The sequence below is a fragment of the Typha latifolia genome, chromosome 1 (genome assembly GCF_019914945.1).
Source record: "Typha latifolia isolate L0001 chromosome 1, TyphaL0001v2, whole genome shotgun sequence".
Lineage (NCBI taxonomy): Eukaryota > Viridiplantae > Streptophyta > Magnoliopsida > Poales > Typhaceae > Typha > Typha latifolia.
In genome coordinates, this window is record NC_133086.1 from 3400814 (window position 1) to 3417913 (window position 17100).

Sequence of the window (17100 nt, forward strand, 5' to 3'; positions counted from 1 at the left end):
CACTTGTCCTGAAGGGACCTTTTGTTCTTGTCGGAAAACATTGCCCTATGATACTGTGTGGGTACAGAAGATGCAAAGCTACATAACATGGCGATCTCTTGCCCAGAAAAGGTTTTTACTCGGAGGTGCATCAATATTCGAAGTTTCAGTCAGACTCGCTAGTTGTGACTTGTGGATAGGATGCATAGTTTCTAGACAGAGGTCTCGCCTGGTGTGATGGTTGGCAGTAAACTAGTACGACTCATCTCGCTATATTAGCAGATTTAACTAGAATTTAAAATGCTCCAAATAGACACCCCAAAAAATATAAGTAATTAAACAAACGCTAGAAGGAGGGCTTGAACCTCCGACCTTGTGGTTAACAGCCACACGCTCTAACCAACTGAGCTATTCCAGCTTGTGTCCAGTTGTTTTATGCCAGATATAATACTTATCATCACGGCCACTTATGCTCCATGCAAGAGTTGCTTGCATAAACTGTGAGCACCACTGACATTACCATTACCATATCATTACATGTCTACCATTTTAATATCTCCCAAGAGTATAAACTAGAATTGCTTCTTCAAATATCATGTAGTAGCACGGCAGCAAATCCTGTTCAATGATGCACGTCTAGGGATAAACTGAATGGAGCTCCAACACACTATCCACTTATAACAACACTTCTAGAATTATCAAGACTCAGTCTATGACCAACAAGAGATTATTCTACGCGCACTGCGTATAGTACTCTACCTTGAATGTATGATCAAGTATTTTTCTCCAAAGCTGACCCCTTTGCTTGCATTGGTCTAAATTCTAAAATGATGTGGAAAGCATCCACTAAACGCCTGTCGTGTCGGGATGCTGATTGTTCCTAGTTTAGCAGCAGTTTTCACGCAGAAAGAATCAAGACTTGGAATAGAATAGACTGCTGCCAATTACTGCTTTTGGCTAGAAGTGAGCTTGCTCTGATGTCTCAGTTGTTAGGAGGGTTAGAATTGAGTCTTATTTGGCCTTTTCTGAAAACTACTTTCGTTCAAACATCCAAATTGCAATATAAAACCAGATACGAAAGAGCTTCCTGGCTGTTAGCTAGTGAACAAGGAGAGTCTCTTATAATAATCAGAGATGCTTTCCTTTAACCTGTTTGAATGTCGCAAAACCAATAAACATGTATTGACAATTTCTCAGTTAAAACCCAACAAGAATTTAAAATAACCAGTAACTAAAAAAGTCCAGTTTTGCAAGGTGATAAATGCATATTTGAGATAAAGGGATCATTCCATATAAGTGAGAAGAAGCTAATGAGCTAATGACCATAGAAATGCACCTATCAGTTAACATGAAGGCACCAAGAACAAATGAACAAATATTGCCTGCCGGGTTTATATCGAGTTTATATCATGCATAAGAATTCTTCAATAAGATAGCACGGGCAAGGATCTTACCTTCTTTCAACAATATAACATGGACCAAATAATCTAAAGAAACTTTGCAGCTTGCATAAAAATTGTATAACTGTCAGATGATTTGCAGCACTAATCCAATGGAAAGCAAAGATTTAGTCATCTGATAGCCTGCAAAATAGCAGTTTAAGATTGTTTTCTAATAAGCTCTGTTTTTACTTCAACATACAAGCCCAGAATCGTAACACACAACACTGGCACACTATCAGTAGCAGCCAGTAACTAATAGAGATTTGATTCTCTGATGGAGCACATCAAACTCTTTTGTTGGCGTAACCATCAGGTTGATCATCTTCATCCTTGAAGTCATCTTCCAACAGGTCATCCTGAGCATTGCCCTGGTTTTTGTCAATGTTGCTGCCAAATTGATCATCCTTTGCGCTAAAGCCTGTAGCTGCTCCACCAGCATAGCCAGATGCGCTGCCACTGCCAGTGAAGCCATCACCGGGAGCACTATTGGCAAAGCTATCACTACCGCCACCTGCAGCAACACCATAGTTCCCACCAGTGCTACCGCCATAACTCCCGCTTCCACCACCTCCACTATTGTAGTTGTCGCCACCATAACTACCGCCGCCGCCGCCATAGCCCCCTCCACCACCATACCCACCACCTCCACCATAACCGCCGCCACCATATCCACCACCACCACCACCGTATCCGCCGCCGCCACCATAACCACCACGAAATCCACCAGCTCGATCATTGGCATGGTTAACTCTAACCATCCTGCCGTGAAGATCCTATACATTGCGAAAGATGAATAGATATACTGATTCAAATATGAAACGCCACATCCAAACAAGTGCAGAAGAAAAGAAGTTTCCATCATGACGCAATTCATCAAAAGTACACATGCCTCCACACATACAATGTGCAGAACGGAAACCTGTTTTTGTTTGTCATACTACATTACAATATCACAACCAAATAAGAGGATGCAATATGCAAGCAAGAGCAAATTTTCACAGATCGATGAATGGGGTGCCAATGGCACCAAAAGAATAACCAAGATTCAGGTAAATTCCCAACAAGAGCCTACAAATGATCACTTTTAAGAGAAACACATGTGATAAGAGAGGTCCCCCTGCCGTATGCAATCACCAATAGATACTTCAAGCTTGTGTAAATTCTTAGTAGTGCTCAACCATGATGAGATTTTGATAGCAGTTCATTCGCAACCATATATATGGTAGCAATATCAGTATAACAAATGTACCAAGAAACCAACAAATTTAAGCCTTACTAACTTTCAGTAAGCCATCCATATTGGAGGGTAAATTCGGTTGTTTTAATCATGTAAAATACACTATGAATTTCACAGCCAAATGGAGGGTAAATTCAGTGAATAATCCCCTAAATTAGAACTTGTAAGTCTTATGTAAGTGTACTACAGTCAGCGAAGCATACTGGTCTTGCAACAAATCATGACTTGGAACTTCCTTGCCACATCTAGATTGATGAAACACCTAATCAATCTAAAACCTCGCATGACAATTTGGCAAGAGAGGATAACTTCGAACTCTAATACCTTCTAGACCATGCACTTCAGATAGCAAAACTAGCTGTTGAAGACCTTGGTCTTAAATGCAACAAAATAATATCAGTAACAAAACTATTCACTGTGGTAACAATTGCACTGAAGCTACTGATGCAAAATCATACCAATCATACAATCAACCAATATCCAGGAAGCTAAAGCCTAAAGGAGGTTGATACCTTTCCATCCATGGCAGTAATGGCAGCTGAGGCCTCTTCACTGGTTGTGTAAGTTATAAAACCAAACCCCCTTGACCTTCCAGTCTCTCGGTCAAGGATAACTCTAGCTGAATAGATAAACATATATGTTAAAACATAAAATCAAATAAATTTAGGCCCCAAGAAGAAAAAGGATACCCCACCTTCAACAACTTCACCATAGTTGGTAAAGGCTTCTCTTAGACTCTGGTCATCTGTGCCATATGAGAGACCTAGAAAGGAGGTTTCAAGGATGTCAGAATTAAATCAAATATGCAGCTAAGACTAGCAAAAAAGAGATGCCAAGAGAGAGAATGCAGACCTCCAACAAAGAGCTTTGACGATGACATGCATCTTATTGCTTGGTATACCGATGGATTAGAAGTTGCAGCTTGCTTAAGAAGATTCCCAATTTTATTGGCGAATGCCATTGCAGAACCTGCAACCAAATCATCTCTGTCTCATTCAATTTCATAAATCATGAACCCAATGTATAAAATTTTCTCTGCAGAATAAGTTAAACATGTATATTTTTTCCTGAAAAAGCATGCTCAGTTAGACATGTATAGCATCATAAATGACAAGGTGATATTATTTTAGATATGCAGAGAATCTCATATACAGATTCAATTAGAAGATCGACAAAGAAAGCAGAGTAATCTTGCTCTATAGGGATTTAGCGTTCAATAGGATCTGAAAATGGTGTCATCCAAACAAACCTAAAATAATTCATAAATTAACAATGTAAACAGACCAACAACATCAGATATAATATCATCTAACAACCTACCCTACGATGACAAGTAACAACACTAACCAACTTCATAAGTAGATTAACACTGAACCCAAAATATAATATATAGTTGTCATTTAGTTTCTTCATCTCAGCCGGTGGATATGAAAACAAATGTGGTCAACGAGAAGCGGATCGCTCCCAATCAAAGATGCCTTCCGCACATCACTTCGCGAACAACACACAAAAGCCAAGAGGATCCAACGCAGAACGAAAATGACTCACGAAATCAGGTAACAATAAGCTTAAACAACTCACAACCCAAAGACTAAACCAGAAAATAAACTACTAGCAACATCAGATAGCTTGATTCCAACCTAAGAAATAGAGAAGGCAACTTGCAACACTGCTAGGCTTTCGTAGCAAAAACGAATCATTTCTCGGAGAAAGACGAACGAAAACAAAGTAGTTGATAGAGATCGGAAAGCATAACCGATTAGAGCTAGGGTTAGGGTTTTAGAGCAGTACCGGAGTGGAAGAAACCTCTCAGCTCTCGTCGCCTTCCAAATAACCAGTCGGCCAAAACCCTCGCGATTTGGTAAGAGAGGGTTTAGGAGATGACGGCCGGGGTGTTCTTATAGCGCTCCAAATGAAATCTAATCCGTCCGTCGTTTATGGGAAAGCACGGAGGCCGTTGGATGGTGGCGTGGATTTTTTTCGGTGCGGAAGATATTTTTGCAAGGGTTGAGTTGTGTTGTTCCTCAGGAACAAAATTGGTAGGCACTACTCGAGACAAACTTCAAACTTGTTGAGAGTTAAAACTAGGTTTAATTACATTAACACCCGTCGAGGTATAGGCTAATATAGCACTAATATCTTATACTTCAAAACGCTATAATAAAACCCCCTAAACTAACAAAGAGCGTAGCGAAGCAAAAGGTATTAATAAAAAATAATATATTACTCTTCTCTCCCTCTCTATATAAAGATTTTGCATTAATGGAGGAAGTGGAAATTAACGATATATGTTATTATTTATATATTATAATGACATATTTGTTATAATTCTAATGTAAACCACGAGCAATGTCCGATTAGTTTAGGGGGTATTGTTGTAGTGTTTTTTAAACTGCATGTGTTTATTATGATATTAGCTATAGTTTAAAAGGTGTAAGTGTGATTAAGCCTCAAAACTATTGTTCAATATCGCATAGATTCCTTTATTTATTTGTATTTGTATACTGTTTTGACTTTCTTAACTACTTAATATTTCTCCTTTAAAAATAATAAATTTTAGTATATTGACAGCTTAATAACAATTTTATACTTAATTTTTCTTTTCCTTTTAAAAAATAAGAGTGAAATAAACTTTAGAGGTTCTAGATTTAGTCGGGCATTTGGTTTGGTTGTGTAAAATAAGTAGGTTATTTCAAAATTCTCTTGCGGATATCTTTATCCTGGGTTTTAATTAGAATAATTATTTTTTGAAATCACTTACTTATCCAAAACATTGATCATCCGTCACTTTTCCTTTACTTATTTATGTGCTACTTATGATGATATACTATTGTCTAGATTCAAGTTTAATGGCATAATGTGCCTATAATATGTTTATAATGAAAAATACTTTGACACGAGATTTCTATTCATTATACTACTTGCGATAATGATATTTATACTATTTAAATTATGACGAGTAAGTTAAATTATTTTATTTTTGGGTCAAGAATTACAGTACTAACCATTGGAAGATAATATAATAGTTATGAAATAAAATTGTAAGTAATATTTAGTTTAGTTATACATTTATTTCCTATCTTTCTTCCAAATAGAAAAAAAGTATATTTATGTACATTAATTTAGGTAAATAGCAATGAAATCAGTGTAATTATCTTTACTCCCTAATTTAGATATGATAATTAAATATCATCTTATCCGATATTTTTAATTTATTTTAGCCATCAGTACTTATCCCTCTGTTTGTAACTATAACAATATCTCCAATATCAACACCACATCTCAACTTTATTTATTTATTTCTGTATCCTTTTACTGATTTAAAACAAGCATGAGTGTTCGAAAGCAACGAAGTCGACCGTTGCGTACGCACTCCAACGGTCAGATAAGTTATCCTTTATACTGGTATAATCTCCTCATCTATTCTGCTCTTCCACGCACTCTAACCCTTCTTATTCTTATTCCTCTACTGCTTGTAATGGATAAGGAGCTCTCTCCTTCCATCAACGAACAAACTCCTCCAAGGATTCCAACTAATGAGAAGCCATCTACAGGCCTGAGAAGAGATGGTGGTGGGAAAACAGCAGTCACCCCTGTTCTCCTTCAGATCCCCAAGTTGTTTAAATTCCCAGAGAGGTTAGATATGTAGCTTAAGTTGGAAGAAAGGGTTGTGTTTTGTATTAATAACATGTACTGTCCACTGTTCAAATTAATGCATTGCATGGTTATAGGTACAGGAGCCCAACGGACCTGATCATTTCCCCTGTTTCAAAGAGTCTTCGCTCTAGAACTCGGCAAGGAAGTAGTCTCCCCACGGAAACAAAGAGCTCATCCAAGTCTGAGGTATTTCTTTGAGATCTTCTTGTACTAATCATGGGATCAATACCATATTAATGATTTAATACATGGTATTTAACAGGAAGTGGGCCTTTTTGGAGCTTAAGCTTTGCTCTCGGTGTGATTTGTGGCTTCATGTGTCTTTGGTATTCTTTTTTTTTTTGCTGTGAAGACTGAGATCACCGAGTTATGTAATATATTTGCAGGTTCCTAGTGATTGTAGTTTAGATTGAGATGTTTGAATGTTGTGACTGCTCTTTGTGCCTAGTCTTTGCTTATGTTAATTGTCCAAAAAACTAAAGATTAATAATATTTATGAGCTGTTTGGTTGGATGATATAATAATTAACCCAAAAATGATTGTTTGGTTTGGGTTATCAAATTTAAAAGATTGGTTAGACGGATCAAATGGGTGTTAAAAAAAAATTACATCTAACCTAACTTGACTCATCCTCTTCTCTCTTTTCAATTGAAATTTAATTTTATATTTTATCTGACATTTGATTTTTTTTTTTTTTAGTTAGAGAATATAGTTGCAGTGTTTTGATTCTACGAAATATAATAATATATTAATAATTATAATATCAAAATCGTATTATAAAATACAACTAAATACTTATTTATCAAATATATTATTATTATTATTATAAAATACAACAAATCAGACATGTGTTTAACAAATATAATATTATAAAATACAATCAACTAAACAATCTATTTATTTATCTAAATACAATATTTAGATAAACATATCTAAAGAGGAACTAAACACCTCCTTAGTCTATTTCCCATTCAACTTATATTTTTCATTGTTTTCTAAAGAGGAAAACAGCTCATAGAACTCGTAAAATTGATTACATGATATTTAAAAAAATTTGAGCAATAATAATAAAAAAATTAAGCAAGTATATTCGAGTTTGCTTGTGTATAAAATGGATTATTTTTTATTGTCTAGATAATTAGACATAATCACAAAAATCAGCAATGCTGAAAGGCTGCAAAGAAGAGAAGAAGAAAAACTAATTGGACTTTGGAGTATTATATTCTTAATGGACGGCTAAGATTGAGGGATAAATGGATTTAGACATCCATTTGGGCCCAATCCACTTGACAGATACGGCCCATTTAGCGCAGCGCTAACCGTCAAATTTGGCGCTAAAATGTCTCGAAATCTGGAAACTCCCGCGTCTTCTGGATAGTACGGAAATCTCCCCCCCCCAAATTTTGAAACCAAAAAGTCCTTTAAGAGAAAACACGCGGTAAAGGAGCTCGAATGGTCTCTCCCGCCGAAACCATTACCGAGAGCTATAAAAAAGAGAGCTGTTTTTAATCTTTCCCCTCTCATTATAGATCTACATACTTTCCGTATCTCTCAATATCTCCTTCCGCATCTATTTCCTCCGTTGTTTGATCGAGAAGGATGGAGAAGTCGTTGACGCCCGGGGCTGTCTCCTTGATCCTTGCGAACCCATCGCCTGACTCGTCATCTGAGATCCCAGAGATCGTCGTCCAGGTCGTCGATCTGAAGCCTATCGGGAGCAGCACCACCCGATTCACGTGAGCTCTTCCCATCCTTCGTCCTTGCTTATTTACTCCTGATCGGATTTTAGCGTCTATTGTTTCAGTGATTCCAATTAGATTTCATTGAATACTAATTAAATCTGTATCTGTTTTGATGAAAGATCCAACTTGTTCTGACCAAAATAAAGTTAGGCACATGCCTTGGCATTAGCAGTAGGGCCAAAATCCGATTTTTCTCTGATGTGCGAGAAGTTTCTTGAGACAGTTGAGGGGAATAAGCGGCAATGTGGTTGTCAAGACTTGTTTAGGAGGGGTATGGACGTATGCATATTAGGTTTTTGCAAAAGGTGTTGTTTATGATGTGATTGTTTGCTATTAGCCTCAAATAGGCTGTTATTCAACAATTATTTTCTTCTTCTTTCAATATTTTGTTTTCAAATTTAAATGACTATTGACATTCTACTATTTCGTCATAATTTGTGTATCAATTTTCTTCTTTATACATTCCCCTCAATATGGTGGACATTTTGGAATGGATCAAAATACTTATAACATGCACAGCTCCTTCCGTGCTACATGAACAACCCATTTTAGCATTTAGTTTACTAACTTAATTTGGGAACCAAATCAAGATGCTAATTGCATAATATACTTTTGTTTTTTTTTTTTAATTTGCAGATTCATGGCTAGTGATGGGAAGTTGAAGCTAAAGGCAATGCTTCCTACCCACTTTGCCACTGAGATCAATTCAGGAAACCTTCAAAACCTGGGGCTTATTCGCATCCTTGACTACACCTGCAATGCCATTCCAAATCAACCTGAAAAGTAATGCCCAAGTTCAAGTTCAAATTTCTCATAGTAATTTGATTTAGTTCCTGAACTGCCTTTACTAAAGATGATATTGTTTAACAATGTATCAGAGCTTTAATTGTGACAAAATGTGAGATTGTTACACCTTCACTTGAGACTGAGATAAAGAGTGAAGTGAAGAAAGAGGAGCCTGGAATTGTGTTGAAGCCTAAGCAGGAGGTAGTTTTAAAATCTGCAGCACAGATTGTCAACGAGCAGCATGGAAAGTAAGGATCTGTTGATTTGCTAGTGGAGTTTTCCATTCTGATTTTAAAACAGTACCGTCAGTGGAAATTTGTGTTGATAATCATGTTGATTAGGAGTACAGTTAATGCTTGATTTCTTAATGAGGAATTACTGTCAATAGGAAATTCTTTAATGTTTCTTAATTTGCACATTTTGTTTAAAGCTTGTCAGGCATTTCTTAGTATTGTTGTATTTTTGTACCTTCAGTGCTGCTCCTGCTGCAAGATTGGCAATGACAAGAAGAGTTCATCCTCTTGTTTCCTTGAATCCCTATCAAGGTAATTGGACTATAAAGGTGCGGCTCACAAATAAAGGTAATCTGAGGTCATATAGGAATGCCAGAGGCGAAGGACATGTCTTCAATGTAGAATTGACAGATGAGGATGTAAGTGTCATCTTTTTAAGTGCTTTGTTGTCTGAGTTCAATTAGCTGTATTCCAATCATCAAGATGTATATGATTGTATCATATCATGTGCTATAAGCTGTATTTATGACTTAAAGCAACTTCCTTTCTTATTCTCAGGGTACCCAGATACAAGCTACCATGTTTAATGAAGCTGCAAACAAATTCTACACTAAATTTGAATTGGGAAAGGTTTACTACATTTCAAAAGGATCACTTCGGGTTGCAAATAAACAGTTCAGGACTGTCCCAAATGATTACGAGATGACATTAAATGAAAATGCTATAATTGAAGAGGCTGATGGAGAAACTTTTGTGCCTGAAACAAAGTTTAACTTTGTGAAGATTGACCGGCTGGGATCATATGTTAATGGGAGGGAGCTTGTAGGTAAAGCTTATATACCTAATTTTATTGTGCCATAACTTGTTCCTATTGCGTACTATAAGTGTAAATATTGTATATGTTTCTGCCCTCCAGACATAATTGGCGTTGTTCAAAATGTGTCCCCAACTCTAAGTGTCCGGAGGAAGAGCAACAATGATACAATCCCAAAGCGCGATATCACTGTTGCAGATGATTCGTAAGTTGGTTTTTCACTTTGCATTTAACCTCATTGATATCATATTAAATTGTCTTCTGAAGCAATGGAATTTGCGTTAACTCAAATGTCAGGAACAAGACTGTCACAATCTCCCTGTGGAATGATCTTGCCACAAATATTGGCCAGGAACTGTTGGAGATGGTTGACACTGCTCCTGTAGTAGCTATCAAGAGCCTAAAAGTAGGAGAATTCCAAGGTATGTTGACCTCATAATATATAGAATCAACTTGTTACTATTCTGAACTGCATACCAACCATCTTCAATGAAGTTTGTAATCCAATATTTTTTTTGTAGGAGTTTCACTATCATCTTTAAGCAAAAGCACAGTTCTGATTAACCCAGATTTACCTGAATCAAAGAAGCTTAAATCATGGTGAAATTCAAGTTCCTGTCTTGCAATTTTTCTTCCTCACAAGGAACACAACAAAATTCTGAATTTTAGTCTTTCTATTTTGTCTAACAGGTATGATTCTGAAGGCAGAGGTACTTCCATGGCATCTGTCGGTTCAGATATGGCCCTTCCTTCTTCAAAGTCCGGTTTAAGGTCCATGTATTCTGATAGAGTATTTCTATCCCAGATTACTAGTAATCCTACCTTGGGTCAGGATAAGGTACTGCTTTATGTCTTTTAGAAGCCATGCCCTTTGATATATTTGCTTCATAATTCTATATACTTGGAAATCCTCTAAGCTAGTTTATGTGGCCAGCCTGTCTTCTTCAGTATAAATGTGTACATAAGCCTCATTAGAACCGATCAAACAATGTGGTATCGAGCTTGCAATACCTGCAACAAGAAAGTGACTGAAGCTATTGGATCTGGATACTGGTGTGAAGGATGCCAGAAGAACTGTGATCAATGCTCACTGAGGTAATTAAGATGGACTAAAGCAAAATTTAGGATATCATATTGCTAAGGAAAAATTTCTAACATTCTAGTACTAAATTCTGTGTTGGTGCTTGCAGATACATAATGGTTGTCAAGGTTTCAGACCCCACAGGAGAAGCTTGGCTTTCAGTTTTCAATGAGCACGCAGAGAAGATTATTGGTTGCACTGCTGATGAGCTTGATAGAATAAAGACAGACGTAAGGCATCCTAAAACTTTTGGTGGTATTATTCTAGGCTTACATAGCATAAATCATGCAGTGTAACTATTAAATCATTCTAGCTCGTCTTAATTACTTTGCATATCCAGCAACAACTTTAATATCTAAATCTCAGATCTTATCTTACCAAATTTCTTAAATGTATCAGGAAGGTGATGAGAAATATCAATTCAAATTGAAAGAAGCAACCTGGGCTCCTCATCTATTTAGAGTCAGCGTTACTCAGAATGAGTACATGAATGAGAAGAGACAAAGGATAACAGTGAGGAGCCAAGCATCATTAGACTACTCTGCTGAAGCAAGATATCTGCTGGAAGATATTGCAAAGTTATCTGTCTCCTAATCTTAAGTCCTGCCTCTGAATGTAAACTTACCCGCTGGTCCTTCACTGTAGTCAGAACTTTTACCTCTAGATAGTAGCTTTCATTGTAAAACTCAGATTTGGATTTCATTAGCTTTTGCCATTTTTGTGAAATATAGTAGGCACAGTCCTCTTTACCTGAGAATTTATCAGATAAATCTTTATATATAATGTCACTCAGTCTAAGTGATAGCTCGCCAAAGTTTCTAGAAGTTAAAATATTTTTGGGTTTGAAATATTTTGAAATATTTTTGCTTTTTCTTTATGTGTAGTAGCTTGGATTGTCTGAATAATTGCATAATGTTTGTATTTCTAACTTAATTTCTTTAGTTGTACAAAGTTCTATAAATTAATACAACATATAGAGGTTTGGTATGGTTACCAAAACCATTCAATCAAATATTTCTACTTAAAACAAGCTCAGTAGACATCTAACTGAACTAAGACGAGACCTCCAAATCTTCTCTAACGAAGAATGGCACCTTATACTCCTTAAAACAAGGAAAGCCAGCTCATCTATGGCAAGGAAAAAAGAAGTGAAGATAAGACTAGTATTGTTCCAGATCAAGACTACAAGAAGGCAGATGGAGAAGGGTTGACAACAATGTGCCGGAGAGGATGGGCCACATCTCCACCTCCGGCGTGGTTCACAAACTCGGCCGGAGTGAGAAACTTGCCATGGCAGACACAAACTATTCTCACCTCTTTCCCTTTCTGGAATTGATAGAGGAATCCTTCAATCCTCCTCCCATTAGGACCTTCTCCCTTGGTGGAGACACAAGGCATCTCTTCCATTATGTTCTTCTCCACCTCTCCAGTGCTACTGCCTCTTTCTGCAATCTTTGTTATTGGATCTTTCTCCCCTCTATCACAATTCATTGCTATAGGAGGTAACGCCGGTACTCTATGATTGGTATGTTTAGGTAAAGATTGAACAGTGTAGAGGCTCTTTGCTTCTGCGCAACTGGTAAATCCACTGGTATCAATTCCTGAAATACAAAAGATTGAAGCATTAGGATTTGGGAAAGGGAATAAGTAAACATTTTTTTTGTTTAATTTGACTTCTTTTAAATATCTGGCAGGTGAAATGACAAAACAATAAAAATCCACAGCAACCATAACAATCACCTTCCTAACTCCACGATCATTACGAGTCCAAATCCAAAAACGGAATTGAATTTTGACTCATGAGAAGAAAGTTAGAGTTATCGCGGATCTCCAAAATTAAGATATATCTCGAGATCAAACAGTTAGATAGTCGAGTGCGTTTGTGATTGAGATAGATATGGAATGGAGAACAAATTTATCGAGGATAGATTCTGGAAAAGGGAGGCCGAAGAAGCGTGGTGGTGAACGGCTTAGGATTATGGCAAGGTGGTGTAGATAACAATGGTGGAAATAATTAGTTGAGAAGTGATAAAGAAGAATTAGAGCCGTTTCTTATAGTCAAGTGAGTGTGACCAGACGAGGAGGTAGGCAGCGGTGGTCGACCTAAGTAATGGCTAGGGCTTTCACGGCTTGGAGGTAGTCCAACAAGGAGGAGGAGATGATTTTGTGAAAATAATTCAATAATTTAAGATGACTAATCAGGTACATACCACATCTATTTATAGGTAATTTTCTGACTCGATTAGATTTGGTAATAAGATCGAACAGATTCAAATCTTATTGCTGAATATAAGCAAAAACACTTAATTAAAATACTAAAATTGGGGTTCCTCGCCATCGGGCGTTCAAACAGTCTTGAGGGTGTTCGAACGCCCGAGAGCAGAAGTGTTAAAGGTGTTCAAATGGCCCCTACAGGCTCAATCCCAAGATTGTTTTTTTCGACTGCTGAAATATTTATTTTCTTTATAAGCAACTACTATCTAATCATTATAGTGACACATTTGATATGATCCATCTGACTTAAATGAGAGGTGGTTCAATGAAATCCTTGTCAAACGACATGCCATTGCTCATTCAAACCATGACGCAGAAAAAATACAGAATTGCTTCAACTCTGTTGATCTGAATTCTAATTTTAGCGTGGAAGCACTTGTCAATTTGTCATTGCCGAGTCAAAGCCTGACATTAAGGACAATTAAGAGTTGAAGGTTGAAATGATAAGCCCATTGCAATGGAGTCAATCCACTAAGGCAGTTCTAAAAAATAAAGATCAGGATCGGACTGGTATGACATGGAAATTTTTTGCACCCACATTCCCACAGTATCAAAGAATAAACGACAAAACTCTCGTATCACTAAAAGCTGAACTAGCTGTGTGACTTCTATATAATGAACTAATCAAAGTATAATGGAAATTGTCACCATTAGTAAGGAAGTTTAGGTAAATTGCAGGGGAGATGCTTAAAGCCTCCTAGAAGGTGGACAACCAACAGTGAATGAAGTTGTTAGTCTCTAGATCCTACAATCACTGCATTCAGTACAAAAAGACATCTATCTACCTTCAATAAATTTAAAAGAGGCATTCAGCTCCAAAGTCTTCTAGATTCAGAAGCAAGGGACTCACTTCAGCATTTAATTCAGATGCATTACTCTAAGACTTAAATATATATGAACAACACTATCAACATGACCCAATTCACCAAAACTATTAGACAAACTTAATTCCTACCATGGACTCATGGACATACCGTAACCTAAGCTACACATCTTGATTTAACATTAACAAGAAATTCCTTGTCACCAATTAAACAAGGAAGATAAGAGCAGATACCTCTCGCAGCTCGGTTTCCAAAGTCAAGCACGCCGATGGCCGAGCTACTCCCCTGCGAGCCAATTGAACCCTGAGAGATTGGTGACAAGCCATCCACAACCAGAGTAGATGCCGATGCCGACCGGCGAAGTCCATTAGGATGGATACAATTCATGCGTCCTCCAATTCTATTACCACCCAGGAGCCGCAGGCATCCGGAATTCTGCTCACTATCCATCTCCTCGTCCGTTTTCTCTTTCGCCAACCCAGACTTGATAGAATTCCTCCTCTCCGATCTTTTCCTCTTCGCCTCCAACCTCTTCAAGCTCTGCATCTCCTTCCTCTTCCTCATCATCATCATCTCTTCGGCCTCCGCCGGCAAAGAACTCGTCCTCGCGAGTGAGCTGGCGGTTCCCCAGAACTCACTCCCGCCCCCGCCCCGGAATGGTAAGAGGGAAGCGATTGATGACGACCTAACCATCTTCTTCCCATTTGGGTCTACACCATAGCACCCACCAAGAGAAAGACCAAGGCTAAGCTCGATCTCATCGGAATCGACGTCGGTGGTCTCAGGTCGCACATCGGAGCAACTATTACTAGCAAACCGCTGCAGTAGATCCTTTGAGCACCTTTTGTTTCCCTCCATTGTCTCTTCCTCCATCATATAAATACGTGAATTAGGAACTGAATCAGAGGAAGTTTAACCGATTCCTCCATCTTTTCTTAAATTTCGAAGAAACCCAGATGCCATTTCGGTCCAAAATTCAATATTGGACAAGAAATTTAAAGAAAAATTGCGAAACATAACAGAAGAAGAACTTTAAGATGAATTAATCAAGAGAAACAAAAACCTTATTTTTTTGAAAGATTTTGCTCTCAGCTTGCTTCTCACATCTATCGAAGAGAACCCACAAGCCCAAATCGAAAGAGAAGAAGACATTAATTGTGGAGCCGAGCAGAGCCGAGCAGGGCAAGAAGAGAGGTGCTCTTTTTAGTACCTTTATTTTTTTTTATAGAAAAATTGATTCAAAACACACGGCCTTTTCTGCTTTATTATGGTTAACACCGTACCTTTAACGTTTGATCCCGTATTTTAGATTTAATCGTAAAATGTATTTCATTTTAAATTAACTTTATCCGTATGTGTAAAATGACCAAAGTGCCATTGCTACTAAGTTTTAAAAAAAGAAAAATGAGGTACTACTCCTCCATCAACCAAAATTTAGTGTGAATATGACCCTAATGACCCTATTCACTTAGGTGCCACGAGGATGCACGCACCCAAAGCATCGACCGTAGTTGGATTCAACATCATCTTTCTCTATTGTCTCCTCCTCTCCTGCATCACTACAGAGTATTTTGACGACGGTGATTCGAAATTTGGTATCCGAGCTCGAGTTATGCCTCCTTGAGAAACACAACCTGGAGAACCACCTCTGCATCACAACTATCGGCTATCGGTTACCGTCAGCCCATTCATCAACCTTCGCTCCCACCTTGACCTTTTATTTCTAGAGCACGATGTTGTCGCCTTTCTCAACCTGTCTTTATGCAAGGTGAACAAATCTCTCATAGTTGCTGTTAGCACTTTTCGAGTGTTGATTTAAGACCAGCATTGCTGTTGCACACAAAAACCCGACCTGCACTGTCGTTCGCATGCAAAGTTTGATAGTCTCGCTGCCTCCACAGGCAAGTCTAGCGCACTGCGCCATAAGAAAGAAGTCCCTAGCATGCTCTTCGCCCTCTGTAGAGAAAATAAAATTTACCTCGTTGAGGCTAGGGTCGTGTGATTGCTCCTCCTCCATCTTCTTTCCTCTGCTGGAGGAGGGAATCCATCTCCTTCTTATTTTCAATGATGGTACATCACCACCTCGTCGTCCGATTACCATCGATGCCATTGGAGTCTCCGCCAACACTATAATGTTTTAGCTCTCGAGGACAACTAAAAAGGGAGAACAAGAGGGATGAGGGATAAATTTAGGTATTTACTATTTTAAAAAAGAATAATTTTTTTTTTCACACCGACCCCCTAAACTATCAGAAATACCTCACTTGATCCCTTAAGTTACCCATTTATAAAAATCACTTGACAAATATATGACAATTTTACCCTCATATATCTACAAGTCACATGCAAAGTCATAAGAAACTTTTAGATGGACACAAATACCCCTCATTTTCTCCCTTCATTGTTGCGGTCACAACCTACCCCACCGCAGCCTCCACTGCCATAGCCACTGCATCCACGACGTTGACTATCGTCGCCTCCTCCGCAACCTACCATTGCCCTCCTCTCCAGTGTGCTCGAGCTTGGATCCACCGCAAGATCTGCATCCCTGTCGGAGTTGGATCTTGGATCGACGCAGCTTCGGCCGTTATGCCGTTGCCTCCGGCGACTGCGGCCGATCAAGGGGAGACAGATCTGCCCTCTTCTCTGAGCCCTTTCTCCAAGTCCAACGTCGTCGTCGCCATCTTCTCCGAGCCATTTCTCTCTCTCCAAATTCCTCTTCGTCACTATCACCCTATTCTTAGAGCTCTCTCTCTCCAAATGCCTCACGTTCTCATCTCTGAGCTCGGCGTCCCTCTTCTCCAAGTCCGGCGTCACCGTTGCCCTCTTCTCTGAGCCCGGCATCACCGGAGAGGTCGCAAGAGTCGTTAGGGAGGATGGAGACTGGCGTCACCCTTGCCCTCTTCTCCGAGCCCGGCGTCCCTGAAGAGGTGAGGAGGAGGGAGGGATCGGGATTAAGGCAGAGGGAGAGGGTAATGAAAGAATTAAAAAAATATTTAGAAAGGGGATTAATGCAGTGGGAGAGTGTAAT

The 17100-nt window shown here is 38.5% G+C and overlaps 4 protein-coding genes and 1 non-coding gene across 7 annotated transcripts; 2 read left to right on the forward strand and 3 right to left on the reverse strand.

Moving 5' to 3' along the window:
* Positions 1–323: 323 nt before the first annotated feature.
* TRNAN-GUU (transfer RNA asparagine (anticodon GUU)) lies at positions 324–397 on the reverse strand. Its single transcript has one exon. It is a non-coding gene; the product is annotated as a tRNA-Asn (tRNA).
* A 1070-nt stretch (positions 398–1467) lies between these two features.
* Positions 1468–4754, reverse strand: LOC140802704 (uncharacterized). Its single transcript, XM_073158256.1, has 5 exons — positions 4450–4754; positions 3511–3627; positions 3353–3421; positions 3171–3277; positions 1468–2194 (listed from the first exon to the last, which is right to left on the reverse strand). Exons 2-5 carry the CDS (start codon positions 3617–3619, stop codon positions 1706–1708), a joined length of 774 nt encoding a protein of 257 aa, XP_073014357.1. The 5' UTR covers positions 3620–3627; positions 4450–4754; the 3' UTR covers positions 1468–1705.
* A 1320-nt stretch (positions 4755–6074) lies between these two features.
* LOC140798090 (uncharacterized) lies at positions 6075–6851 on the forward strand. Of its 2 annotated transcripts, none has more exons than XM_073151833.1 (3): positions 6075–6294; positions 6396–6501; positions 6578–6851. In XM_073151833.1, the coding sequence occupies exons 1-3, from the start codon at positions 6137–6139 to the stop codon at positions 6599–6601; spliced, it is 288 nt and encodes a 95-aa protein (XP_073007934.1). In that variant the 5' UTR covers positions 6075–6136; the 3' UTR covers positions 6602–6851. The 2 variants fall into 2 exon arrangements, with proteins under 2 accessions (XP_073007934.1, XP_073007926.1); XM_073151825.1 differs by having other exon boundaries at positions 6076–6294; positions 6390–6501.
* Positions 6852–7750: 899 nt separating this feature from the next.
* Positions 7751–11769, forward strand: LOC140800860 (replication protein A 70 kDa DNA-binding subunit B). 2 transcript variants are annotated; one of them, XM_073155757.1, is made up of 12 exons: positions 7751–8051; positions 8694–8840; positions 8936–9091; positions 9318–9495; positions 9635–9902; positions 9993–10095; positions 10188–10312; positions 10412–10490; positions 10581–10728; positions 10825–10985; positions 11081–11201; positions 11371–11769. In XM_073155757.1, the coding sequence occupies exons 1-12, from the start codon at positions 7915–7917 to the stop codon at positions 11563–11565; spliced, it is 1818 nt and encodes a 605-aa protein (XP_073011858.1). In that variant the 5' UTR covers positions 7751–7914; the 3' UTR covers positions 11566–11769. The 2 variants fall into 2 exon arrangements, with proteins under 2 accessions (XP_073011858.1, XP_073011865.1); XM_073155764.1 differs by lacking the exon at positions 7751–8051 and adding an exon at positions 8229–8328.
* A 95-nt stretch (positions 11770–11864) lies between these two features.
* LOC140800875 (ninja-family protein AFP3-like) lies at positions 11865–16221 on the reverse strand. Its single transcript, XM_073155776.1, has 2 exons — positions 14303–16221; positions 11865–12572 (listed from the first exon to the last, which is right to left on the reverse strand). The coding sequence occupies exons 1-2, from the start codon at positions 14943–14945 to the stop codon at positions 12154–12156; spliced, it is 1062 nt and encodes a 353-aa protein (XP_073011877.1). The 5' UTR covers positions 14946–16221; the 3' UTR covers positions 11865–12153.
* Between the last annotated feature and the right edge of the window lie 879 nt (positions 16222–17100).

What these genes read in the sequence shown, in the direction of transcription:
- LOC140802704 (XM_073158256.1), bottom strand. Translation starts at nt 3,619, where the DNA reads ATGGCATTCGCCAATAAAATTGGGAATCTTCTTAAGCAAGCTGCAACT. An exon ending in GTCAAAGCTCTTTGTTGGAG is followed by an intron (nt 3,422 to 3,510) that starts GTCTGCATTCTC and finishes CCTCCTTTCTAG; the next exon opens with GTCTCTCATATGGCACAGAT. An exon ending in TTACTGCCATGGATGGAAAG is followed by an intron (nt 2,195 to 3,170) that starts GTATCAACCTCC and finishes CGCAATGTATAG; the next exon opens with GATCTTCACGGCAGGATGGT.
- LOC140798090 (XM_073151825.1), top strand. Translation starts at nt 6,137, where the DNA reads ATGGATAAGGAGCTCTCTCCTTCCATCAACGAACAAACTCCTCCAAGG. An exon ending in TTGTTTAAATTCCCAGAGAG is followed by an intron (nt 6,295 to 6,389) that starts GTTAGATATGTA and finishes GCATGGTTATAG; the next exon opens with GTACAGGAGCCCAACGGACC. An exon ending in AGAGCTCATCCAAGTCTGAG is followed by an intron (nt 6,502 to 6,577) that starts GTATTTCTTTGA and finishes GGTATTTAACAG; the next exon opens with GAAGTGGGCCTTTTTGGAGC.
- LOC140800860 (XM_073155757.1), top strand. Translation starts at nt 7,915, where the DNA reads ATGGAGAAGTCGTTGACGCCCGGGGCTGTCTCCTTGATCCTTGCGAAC. An exon ending in TAGAATTGACAGATGAGGAT is followed by an intron (nt 9,496 to 9,634) that starts GTAAGTGTCATC and finishes TCTTATTCTCAG; the next exon opens with GGTACCCAGATACAAGCTAC. An exon ending in CTACCTTGGGTCAGGATAAG is followed by an intron (nt 10,729 to 10,824) that starts GTACTGCTTTAT and finishes TTATGTGGCCAG; the next exon opens with CCTGTCTTCTTCAGTATAAA.
- LOC140800875 (XM_073155776.1), bottom strand. Translation starts at nt 14,945, where the DNA reads ATGATGGAGGAAGAGACAATGGAGGGAAACAAAAGGTGCTCAAAGGAT. An exon ending in TGGAAACCGAGCTGCGAGAG is followed by an intron (nt 12,573 to 14,302) that starts GTATCTGCTCTT and finishes TTTGTATTTCAG; the next exon opens with GAATTGATACCAGTGGATTT.